This window comes from Buceros rhinoceros, unplaced genomic scaffold (assembly GCF_000710305.1).
Source record: "Buceros rhinoceros silvestris isolate BGI_N320 unplaced genomic scaffold, ASM71030v1 scaffold4833, whole genome shotgun sequence".
NCBI lineage: Eukaryota > Metazoa > Chordata > Aves > Bucerotiformes > Bucerotidae > Buceros > Buceros rhinoceros.
The window spans coordinates 34841-46939 of NW_010404058.1; the positions used below are offsets into that span (position 1 = coordinate 34841).

At 37.7% G+C, this 12099-nt stretch overlaps 1 protein-coding gene across 1 annotated transcript in view; it reads right to left on the reverse strand.

Moving 5' to 3' along the window:
• The window catches only part of ATF2 (activating transcription factor 2), a 28915-nt gene extending 17087 nt beyond the window's left edge, over positions 1–11828 (reverse strand). Inside the window, exons 1-4 of the mRNA XM_010133219.1 lie at positions 11754–11828; positions 9924–10102; positions 9485–9599; positions 9219–9305 (exon numbers count right to left, since the gene is read on the reverse strand). Coding sequence (XP_010131521.1) covers positions 9219–9305; positions 9485–9599; positions 9924–10102; positions 11754–11828 — 456 coding nt within the window. The remainder of the gene's footprint in view (positions 1–9218; positions 9306–9484; positions 9600–9923; positions 10103–11753) is intronic.
• Between the last annotated feature and the right edge of the window lie 271 nt (positions 11829–12099).

Genomic DNA, 12099 nt, shown 5'->3' on the forward strand with positions numbered 1-12099 from the left:
TAATTACAACAACTGAAAAGCTGATAATATTATTTCTGCCCCCCCTTAAAATTCTAACTAACCCCAGTCATTAATTAAATGGTAAAATTTATAAGCTACCATGAGGACTACCAGGGAAACATATCACTTTCAAATCACTTTTTAAAAAATATTTTTTAAAAAAACTACCAAGTATTTTATGTTATTATGATAATTTTATCCAATATCCTTTCTAAAAGTTATTAGCATCTGATTTGTCACAATGTTATTTTCATTATCATCTGAATTACTTTAGAATTATTTCTTATATCGTAACTTGTTGTTTGGCAGGACGCGACAAACTTCCAGGAGTCAAAATCAAGACAGCAGTGACAGTACAAATGGCTGCAACAAATTAGCTACAATATGTCTATTTTAGCTTTTGCTGAGGCTTTCAAGGACATGCTCTCTTTTACTTCAAGTGACTTTTATATCGAAGTGCCTGTCTCAAAAACTACTCCTCAACCAAGACACAACATATATATATATATATATGTAACTCCTCTTCCACTGCCATAAGAAGTAAAAATTACTAGATTTCATGCAAATCAAGTGTAAGTTCAGTGATAACAAGCTAACTTCTCATTTGCATGGCAGAGGATCATGAACATTTATAGTTAGTATGTGTATGGCCAGAGAGATTTGTTCTGCTCGTGACTGCATGAGCACATCTTGATGTAAGTACCCTCCACAAAAATACCACAAAACAACAGAGAACATAAACTCCTAGAAATGCTTTGTACTGTGTGCTTGAAGTTGGTAACTTCAAGAAAAAGTTTTACTAGCATATCCATTTCCTTAGTGAAAGACAGCCCAAGTTCAGAAGATTTGGGAGATGAAACAAAACTAATTAGGCTTGGTTTGTTTTTCTGCCGTGCACATAAGGCAAGTGACTGCTATTGTGTAACTCCAGTCTTTCTACTTCTGCATTTCTGTGTTAAAGAAATATTTGCAAAGTTAACCTAAAAAGAAAGGAAGTTCATGTTACTAAATTTCATTATTTTCAATTTTATTTGAAAATGGCAGTAGAAAGTAAAGAAAATAGCACAATACTGCCTACCTTATAAAAGATCTATCACTGAGCACAAGGGATGTGCAAAGAAAGCGTTCCTTAACTTTCCCTATTGTAATGCTAATGTTTAAACATTATAGTTTTGTAAATTTATAAGTAACTCCTTTTGAAAATTGCACTGTTACCTGTAAGGTACTATGGAAAGAGAAACAGAAAATAATTTGGTTTAGTTTTATATTACAGAGTTTAAAAATCTAAATTCAAATAGCTATGATTGAAATTATCCACAAACAGAGAAACATTGTAAGAATCTGAGGAATATCTACAAATTTTCACAAGGAGATATCAGCTCATGTATTTAAAAGGTTTCGTATTTTAGAAGGTAATGCTGGAATAAAATACTACGTAGATGTTATGCTTCCTGTGAGTAGGGAGATAGCTACCCCAGATATTACGAGAATCTCAGTTTTAAAAATCAAGTATATTAAAACAAATATTAGAATAAATGTATATAAGCATTATTATGTGGGGAAACCTGATCACAACCAAGGTTTGTTTATTTTTTTTCAAATAGATGAATAGTTCTTAAAGTCTTTATTAGCTTTATTGTTCACGTATATCCTTGAAAAGAAATCCCTCACCGCATCTGTCAAAATTTGGTAGGACTGGATCATTCCATCAAGAGCTCACAGAAACAAGATAATATGCTCCAGAAACAATTTGTGAAAAACTCAGATCCATATTTCATATCTGCCACAAAAGCTCATCAGAGTAATAACCCTCCTTCTCCTGGGTGTTATCCTACCATCTGCCGCTCTATTACTTATCTTTATTTTGCAACTAATTAACAGCATAATCTTCTAAATTCAGCAAGTTAATTATCATTATTGTGGTCTTTGCAGCATCATCAGTCCTTACGAAGTCTTGTCTCTCCACCCCCAGAGAACATAGGAAATTGAAGTAGGTTGTGAGAGGGTCTGTTTCTTCAGAGTAGGCTCATTAGGTGTTTGCTGATTAGCTCGGCATGCAGAGAGACAGGTCAGAAGAATTCTGCTGAACACAAGGTCCCATGCCGGGCTCCAGCAAGTTAATGTCAGTTCCTGAACATTTGCCAAGCTGCCCTCTTGTCACTTCTCAGTAGAAACCTCCTGCAGAAAGCCTACTGGTTGCCCACTGCGTGCAAGGTATTTCTCAGATTGTGACAAAAGGTTTTAAATGGGTAGGAGGAGACAGAGGGAGACATTCAGTGTTAAAGCCATTTTTAAGTTCTTTGGAAACTTCTGCAATCCATGCAGAGGGGTCTGAACATAAAGTTTGCATCCACAAAAAAAAAAATAATGTCTTACAACTAGGAGTTAAACTCATGGCTCACACTTCAAATACAGAAAGCACACAATTGCAGAACTTCTCACAAAAAGATCAGAAGCAATTCTGTAATAGCATCATGCATCCTTATCGCAGTGAAGAAGTAGTTTTGTTTTGGTTTGGTTTCTAAACATACCTATTGCATCTAGTTCTAAGCTCCTCTAAAATACCACAAAACTGACTTATGCATTTGATTTTACTTAAGTGTGTGGAAATTAGTTTCTTCAGCATAGCAAAAAATACAAAGTCATGTCAGAAAAAATGTCAATTTATATTATTGAGCCACGGAAATCTGAAACTTGTTTTCACTCCCATTGAACGTCATTCTCAGTATAAGATACAAAGATATTTTCAAAAGAATAGAAGTAAAAGTTTGTGTCTGAATAAAAACACTAGGTGTATTTCACTGGAGCTCTACAAGCACCAGGAGGAAAAGGATCCAAGAGTGTTCAAAACTAGAGGACAGCACCTTTCACAGGTGTGAACAGACCAACTATTTTCACTACAATAACTTCAATATTGGACAATTAAATAAAAAAGCAATCTCTTTCCAGATAATTGTCCCATAGCACTGAAACACATATAGCACTGCATGTTTCAGTGCTGAAGCAGACACCAAGATTGTGTTTAACACAACTGTCCACTAAATTCCACTAAAAGCTGCTTCAGCTGAGAGCTTCTTGCAATAATGTCACCAATAATAAAAATCTGGCCCACTGCATAGCCAGTTAGAAATTTTTGTCTCGTGTGGTTTTTTCCTTCTTTTTCTTTTTTTTTTTCTTTCTTTTTACACCTTATTTTTTCCTCCTAGTCATTATTCCTTGCAGTTGTATACATTTTTCTGCTATTATTTCATTCAGTGAACCTGTTCTTACATGCAACCATCCCTCTATGGAATTTACGTGATCATTTAGTGTCAGGCAGCTTTAATGGTAACCAGAGAAAAGAGGATTTCAGCAAAGAAATAACAGAGTTCTAGAAATGACATCTCAGTAACTTGCTTCACAGGAATAACCCAAACTGCCATGCTGAAAGAGTTCGACATTTCAGACTGAAAACTTTATCAAACATAGAAATAAGTCCACAGTTCTGATTATTATGCATTAAGCTTGGACACTCTGATCTAAAAACCACTTTCAAGTGTCATAAGGGAGCCCATTTATGAACTGAAAAAAGTCTGTGAAAGCTGTCGATAGGGGGAGAAAATCCATACACAGCAAGCGTATTAGAGCCCGTATCTCTAAGGGATTTAAGGACTTCTAGGACAGCTGAAGGAAAATTCTAATTGTCTTATAGGAAGGCATCCTATCCCCATTACCAGAGACATCTTCTGCCAGTTATTTTAAGTTTTAGCTTTTAGAAATCAAAAAATCAGTTTGTTTTACTAAACTTCACTCACGATTTTATATAAAGAAAATATATGATGCTCTATGTACTATTTGGTATACGCAACTCATAAGAAAACCACAGGTATCCATCAAAATAGAAGAAACGTGTTGTTTTCACAGAAATAAAAATACAGAAATTAAGTGCCCCAAATCCATATTTAAATAATTAAACTGCACAGCATCAGGAAATAAAAAAACCTCTAATTTGATTTTTACCAAATTAGTTCTCACCTTCATTTAAAAAAAGGAAAAAAAGGAAGTCCTCACAACAGTAGCCTTTTGTAAAGAGGCAAGAGAGAAATGAATGATTGAGATCAAGAATGAAATCAGAGCACAACATACTTTTCTTATTAGAGAACTCTAAAATACATTAAGGTTATTGAAATGTCACGCAAGAAACGAACTGCAGAAATAGCCTCTGTAGAGAAAGCACAAACGAAGGGAAGTGCCTGTTTCCTGCCTTGGTTTGTGCCAGATATTTAATCGAAAACACGCAAGAGTTGTGCCTTCTACAAATGACAGATCTATATCTGAGAGGAATTCAGCAATTTAGGGATATTGCATCTTAAAACGACGAAGATACTGCTAACAGTTCTTCAGGAATTTTACTCAGCTTCTGAAGTAGGCAGATTTGTGACAATTAAGAATACCTTGAAATAGTACTGTCATACATATGATAGTGGAAAATACAGAACACCATGTTAGGAAAGCACGGCCTTTGAATAAGAGATAGATTCAGACAACAGAGGCCAAAAGCATATATGACAAATCCCTTTGGAGATATGAAAAACACATTGTGTCCAACTGTTGCATCCCATAAACTACCAAACTTAAAAATCTGAGGAATAGCTGCAATGTTAGGAAACTTAGAGCAAGTTTTATATTTGTTACATATTCCATCTCTACATTTCATAATGCAATATGAAAAAAAATCAGTGAGACTGCAAGGTCTGCCTATAAAGAACAATAAAAATTTTCTCTGAATAATAAATAAATAAAATAAAGCAAAAGCCAAGAAAATTCCAAAGACCTATAAAAATCCCGATTCCTAGGCCTTTACTGTTGGAATGGAGGATCTCAGCTTCTTCCAGCTTTCTGTCCAAAAGACACTGAGTATACTAGGCTGATAGCTTCATAGAACTGTTTTGGTTGGAAAACAAAAGACCATGGAGTCCAACCGTTAACCCTACACTGCCAGGTCACCACTAAGCCATGTCCCTCAGCGCCTCATGGGGACTCCACCACTCCCCTGGTCAGCCTGTTCCAACGCTTCACAATTCTTTTGGGCAAGACATTTTTCATTATATCTAACCTTGAGCTCCCCTGGTGCGACTTTAGGCCATTTCCTCTTGTCCTATCACTTGTTACTTGGGAAAAGAGACCAACTTCCACCTCACTACAACCTCCTTTCAGGGAGCTGTAGAGAGTGATAAGATCTCCTCTCAGCCTCCTTTTCTCCAGGCAAAACTTCTTAGTCACCTGGGCACACTGCTGGCTTATATTCAGCCATCTGTTGACCAACACCCCAAGGTCCTTCTCTGCCAGGCAGCTTTCCAGCTACTCTTCCCCAAGCCTGTAGCATTGCAGGGGGGTGTGGTGGCCCAAGTACGGGACCCGGCACTTGGCCTTGCCAAACCTCGTACCACTGGCCTTGGACCATTGATCCAGCCTGTCCAGATCCCTCTGAGTAGCCTCTCTACCCTCAAGCAGATCAGCACTCCTGCCTAACTTGGTGTTGTCTGCAAACTTAGTGAGGGTGCACTTGATCCCCTTATCCAGATCATCATTAAACATATTAACCAGAACTGGCTCCAATACCAAGCCCTGGGGAACACCGCTTGTGACCAGCCACCAGCTGGATTTGACTGCATTCACCACTGCTCTGTTACTTGGGAAAAGAGACCAACTTCCACCTCACTACAACCTCCTTTCAGGGAGCTGTAGAGAGTGATAAGATCTCCTCTCAGCCTCCTTTTCTCCAGGCAAAACTTCTTAGTCACCTGGGCACACTGCTGGCTTATATTCAGCCATCTGTTGACCAACACCCCAAGGTCCTTCTCTGCCAGGCAGCTTTCCAGCTACTCTTCCCCAAGCCTGTAGCATTGCAGGGGGGTGTGGTGGCCCAAGTACGGGACCCGGCACTTGGCCTTGCCAAACCTCGTACCACTGGCCTTGGACCATTGATCCAGCCTGTCCAGATCCCTCTGAGTAGCCTCTCTACCCTCAAGCAGATCAGCACTCCTGCCTAACTTGGTGTTGTCTGCAAACTTAGTGAGGGTGCACTTGATCCCCTTATCCAGATCATCATTAAACATATTAACCAGAACTGGCTCCAATACCAAGCCCTGGGGAACACCGCTTGTGACCAGCCACCAGCTGGATTTGACTGCATTCACCACTGCTCGCATGATGGTATCCAAGGTGATGTGCTCCATAACCCTCCCTGGCATCAAGGTCAGGCAGACAGGACTGCACTTCCCCAGGCCACCCTTCTGCCCTTCTTGTGGATGAGCATCACATTTGCTAACTTCCAGTCAATTGCGTCCTCCCCAGTTAGCCAGGGTTGTTGGTAAACAATGAAAAGTGGCTTAGTGAGCCCTTGTGACAGCTCCCTCTGTACCCTTGGGTGGATCCCATCTAGCCCCAGAGACTTGCAATTAATCATCCTGAATTACTGGGCCTTCATCCTGCTCCCCATCCCTGTTGTCCAGCTCAGAGGGCTGGGTGCCTGGAGAACAACAGGTCTGACTGTTAAAGACTGAGGCAAAGGCAGCATTCAGTACCTCAGCCTTTTCCTCATCCTAGGTCACTATGTCTCCCCTGCCCCCATCCAGTAAAGGATGGAGATTCTCCTTGGTTCTCCTTTTGTTGTTAATGCACTTAGAGAAACATTTTTAATTGTCTTTTATGGCAATGGCCAGATTAAGTTCTAGTTGGCCCTTTGGCCCTTCCAATTTTCTCCCTGCGCAGCCTCACGAGATCTTTGTAGTCCTCCTGAGTGGCCCCTTCTTTCATAGGCCATAATCTGCACCTTTACAATCTCCTTCTTGAAGAATGCACAGCCTTCCTGGAATCCTTTGCCCTTCAGGACTGCTTCCCAACATGAAGAAAAAAATGTAGCTATGGTAGGCAAAAGGACACAGGAAGTGTTCCTAGGATTCTGCTAATTTAAGTATACCAACAAAACCACAAACTGCAGTATACTGTTAACAGATGAAACATACACTGTTCACTTATTAAATTTCGGTGTAATAAATTATAGTTCAACTTCAAATGTGAATTACTAATGAAATAAAAATCAAATAAGTAGCTGTAAAACTAAATATTAAGTCTCTACTGCTTCACCAGGAACTCAAGTGGAAAATGAACCTATTATACCTTTACAGAATGTAACATGTAGCAAGCAAAATTATTTTCAAGACATACACGAAAAAGAAAGGACTTGGTATCACAAACACTTAGATTTTAAAAATTAATTGGAACTTAATAAATAATCACGTATCTGCCAACAATGCCTCACATGTCATAGTGAGTTGGTCTTCCTGTTGAAAGTTTTTCTACATGAAGTTTCTCATTAAATTGCTTTTATTTTAGGAGTGATAAGAAATAAAGTTTTTTATTTTTTCTTTTTTATTTTTTGTGAATAGGCACTATATAAAAGTAAATGAAGATAAGAAATATATATAATTCTGATATTCTCAAATTCTGCTCATGCTTCATATAAAGTGAAAAGAGAAGAAATACTGCAAATACCCTTTTTACAGTCTCACTGAAGTACATTAATAGCTAAATTCTAATTAGACTTATATTTTAAATCTAATAATCTTTGTTTTTCTTACCATCTGAGTGATTGCTTCTTCCAGCATGAGATCAAAATCTTCACAACATACATGTATTTCCTTCCGGCCTTTAAAGCTTTGTAAGAGCAACTCATGCAGTAATATGCTTAAAAAACTAATTTCTTGCCCATCTAAAAAAAAATTTGGAACCAATTCCTCCTGGATTTCAGAAAGCAGAGTTCAGTGCATGAGTTTCCTGACTCTAAGGAATGTGTAATTTCTGAGAACACAGCTGTTGTTTTCACTTTCTTACATTATTCTCTCCAGGATTTAAGATTTAACCATTTCATCAGAGCTGGTTACAGTTAAATATTTCCTCAGGTATTAGAAGATTCCTTTTCCATTCCTATGGGGACAAAGATGCACAGAAGAAACAGACCTTCTTGCTTTCTGTACCTCTCTACGCTATTTTAAAAGTCATCATGTTCAACAGACGAGGAAAATGAAGACCTGACATGATCAGGTGAAGTCAGTGCACTGGTGACCAGCTCTCCACAATAGCTTCAGTATTCGGTGTGCCCACTATACTGGAATCCCACTACTCCAGACAGCAGAGTAATTAGTATTCCCAGACTCACTGTTTTTCATATTGTGGTTTCAGGAGAGAAAATTGCTAGGGAAAGAAAGCCCAGAGTTTTAGGTTGAGAGAAATGAGATATCAAAGGATGTTAAGGGCATTCTCCCACTTACCAGTATTGATATACAAAAATGTATTTCATCTAGCAGGTGTTCCTGATCCTTTTTTTAGCATAAAGTAAGAGTCAGAAGAGGAACACTACTTTGCAAGACAGATATTGTTTACAGATACACCTTGTAAATACATAAATGGGTTAATTAATGTTTAATAATAGATTTTTCTATTGTTTGTTCCGTCTGTTCTAAAGCAAGTCAGCAAAAATCAGAGGCAACTGTCTAATGTTGCAGAAAATTCTTCAAGAAATTGATTAACTCAAACTACAACCATAACTGGATCACTAATATAGAAACAAAACCCCCAAACTTTTCCACTTTACTCATGATTTTCCCAAATAATCCCCAAACCCCCCAAACTGCCCTGACACAACAGAAACGACCTCCACATAGAACAGTTTCCTAACTATGCCAGTAAGACCTATCTAATTACAAAACTCTTGCCAAATGGACTATATTCAGTTGAGATTCCAAAAACATTGTTAAAAGCCTTTTTGTTTTCCTAGTGTTTTAAAGGAATATTGTATCCTTTGGGAGGAAACATATTCTGCTTCTCTGAAGGTGATGTCCACTAAGATGCTACTAATCTTGTCTTTCTTCCAACTAACATTTCCTATCCTCCCATAAAAGGAGCAAGAAGGAGTCAGTTAAAAATTTAGTTCATTTAAAGGAAAAAAGAGAAAGATTGAAAATAAGAGCAAAATGACCATTAACCACAGAACTAACACAGGCTGGAATTTGAAAAACTGTAAAATAAATGCAGCTGTTATTTTTCTGTTTTTATTAAATTTGTACTTCAAGAATTTAGACTAACAAAAGAAAACTACAGCTGTTTTAAAAAGCAATAGAATTTAATTAATTTCTCAAGTTATTCTTCTTGAGGAATAATGGAGTTTTTTCACTTACCAATTTAGCCTCAGACTGCACTGGCTGTGGGGAGGAAGGCCCTGGGATTCCTGGGATACTAGGCACCATGGTGACAGGTCTAACAAGCTGACCAGATAAAGTATAAAAATGAAGAAAACCTGAGTATGTTATCATAATAGAGAGCATATGACAGCACTACCCTCTGAAGCCAACACAGCTATCAAGCTGCTTAAAACTAAGTTCCATGCTGCACTTATGCAAATCTGCTCCATTTTCAAATGAATATTAGCATCATGCTTACTTACTGGAACTGCAGCAGGGACATGCACATTAGAATTTGTGATAGATGCAGGAATAGCAACAGGCATGGTTTGTCCATTAGGAAGATGTAACAGCAGAGGAAAAGGACCTGGAACTGGACTGAAAAAGGAATGAACTATATAAAAGAAAACCTATCCAGAAAAAAGAACAAGTTTACACATTATTTTAAATTGGTTTGTTTGATTACAGTTGCAATGTAGTATTTATTTGGAGATCAAAAACATGAACTTAGTGATGTGGAGAACATGGAATTATATTTCACATGTAGTGAAAGTCGTATGTTTCATATGTAGTAAAGCACCACATTACACCAAAGCATCTCAAATTTGTACATTAACTGCAGAAACAGTAACTGAAAGTAAACAAGACCAAATATTTTCAAACTGAGTAAGAAAACACTTTACTAAGATTTACATAACTTACACTATTGGTCTGTTAGAGGATGGAGCCTGGGTAATAACAGTACTAGACGTTGGTGATGGTATTGCCTGCTGAATAATAACACTTGAGTCAGAACTTGTAAGTAGTACATTAGGAACCTGTAGCGATGCTGGACGAACTATTGTCGATGTAGGCTGTGCGGTCTGCTGCAGTGACACTTCCTGAAGAAAAACAAAGATCAATCAGTTTGTGATAAACCATTAATTCTGACTGTTAAATGAACACAGCTTGATGAAACAAGTCAGAATTTCTGTAACGTTATGCAAGCAGATCAGTTATACAATTAAACACTTCAAAAAAACCCCACCAACCCAACCCTTTGGATGAATCACTTAAACCAAAGTGAAATTGTTCCAATGACAGTGATTTTGGTTTTATGACAAACCTTGGTTCTATTTATGCTAAGCTACTCTCAGTTTTGATCGGGTATTAAGGATTTTTTGCCAAGAAGCCCATGGAACTGTCAGCACCGTCATGTCTACTCCCATTCTGAGTAAGGAATACATGGTGTCATTATATTCATTTCAGTTTCAGTCCGTTGTTTTGGATTTAAACAAGATGAACAAAAGAGTTTTATGGTTCAGTAAAAAGTGGAGGAAAAAATTTAGCCTTTATTCCTTACTGATGCACTTATCTTAAACAGTGTGCTACTAAAAAAAATACTCAGTATTACAATCACAGCTTTGCAAAATGTTTCTGTATGCTAATGGAGAAGAAATTATGAGCACAGAAATTAAATTTCCTTAGTTGCAAGTAAACAGTAGACAGAATTGTCTGTAGTTCTCGGCTTGGCAATCAGGCAAAGTACACTATGAATTAAAATGTACCTGCACCTGCTATTTCTGAACACACAGAAATGCCTAATTGTAACCAAAGCGTTCCTTCTCAAGAAACCCTTGACATTGTCAGACTTCAGATTTCCCTTCAGACGTGATTATTCCAAATTACTTATTTTTCTGACACTAGCTACTGCAGTCAGTGCACAGAAAACTGCACTCTCAATACCAGCAGACTTCAGGTGCTGCACTGTTAAACTGTTAATTCAAAGAGAACTTCTCATACCTGTGTCATATAGGCTACACTGATTAACATTTGCTCTGAATTAAGCATAAGTTTTAAAAATTCATCCAAAGCTTTAAGTAATAAGGTCTCGGCTTGTTTCTTCTTTTTAAATATCCAGTACAAAACATGTGTGCTCCTCTGAGCAGTTCATAGAACTGTAAGCAGGCTGGCACACCGTGGATTTTAAAATAAAGGACGGACTTTGGATGATGAAATTTTCTCCGTTCAAAAGCTCAGAGGCTAGATTTGTCATCAGGGTTCATCAGTTTGTTCAGGCTTTTCTGCAAGGGATCTAAAAGACTATTTACAGTGAATGAGAGATTTTGGAGAGTAACAGTGAGCTGTACTGAGAAAAGCAAGAATTTTTTTGTCATTATCAATCTGTTGTATTTATAAATGCTATAATATTTGAACACAGGACCTAGAATTACAGGTAAGCATTCAGTCAAAAGAAGAAAATATCCAGCCTGGAATTGCAGAAACAGGAAAAAAAACGGGGAAGAGTTGACTCCTGCATATTCTTAGGACAGGATTAAACCCTTCTTTGCAAATCAGGAATTTGGTGTAACAGCTATACATACGTTGTTCAGTAAGAAAAGCTGCAGGGAAAACATAAAGGAGACTCTGCTTGGCAGTAGGGAATTAGGTGAAGGCATATCTTTTGGCAATGGCCAATTCAGAAATTACTACTGTTTCATTCTTCACTGGTTTCAGCTTCACCCATTCCTGCCTGCCGTTTGTCACTATTACCTGTCTCATTACTGTGAGCAAGGAGCCACTAGAAAGTCCATTCCCATTGCAGAGATCTGACACAAGAACATCCATGTTTGCCCCTAAAAGCCAGCAGAGTGTAAGAGCTCTTTTTCTTGTTCTTCCTTTCACCTGATTCATCTTAATACAGGGCAGTCACACATATATAAAAGTGTAGGTATAAATATGAATTTAGATTTATGAATACAACTGAAAACATAGCTATGGCAAAGTAATTCTAATTCCCACAAAGAAGGGGAAAAAGATAGTCGGCTAAACCAGCTATGGAGCCATGTGTATAGGTTGAATAAACCAACCAGATATTCACACATTTTCAACAACAGTA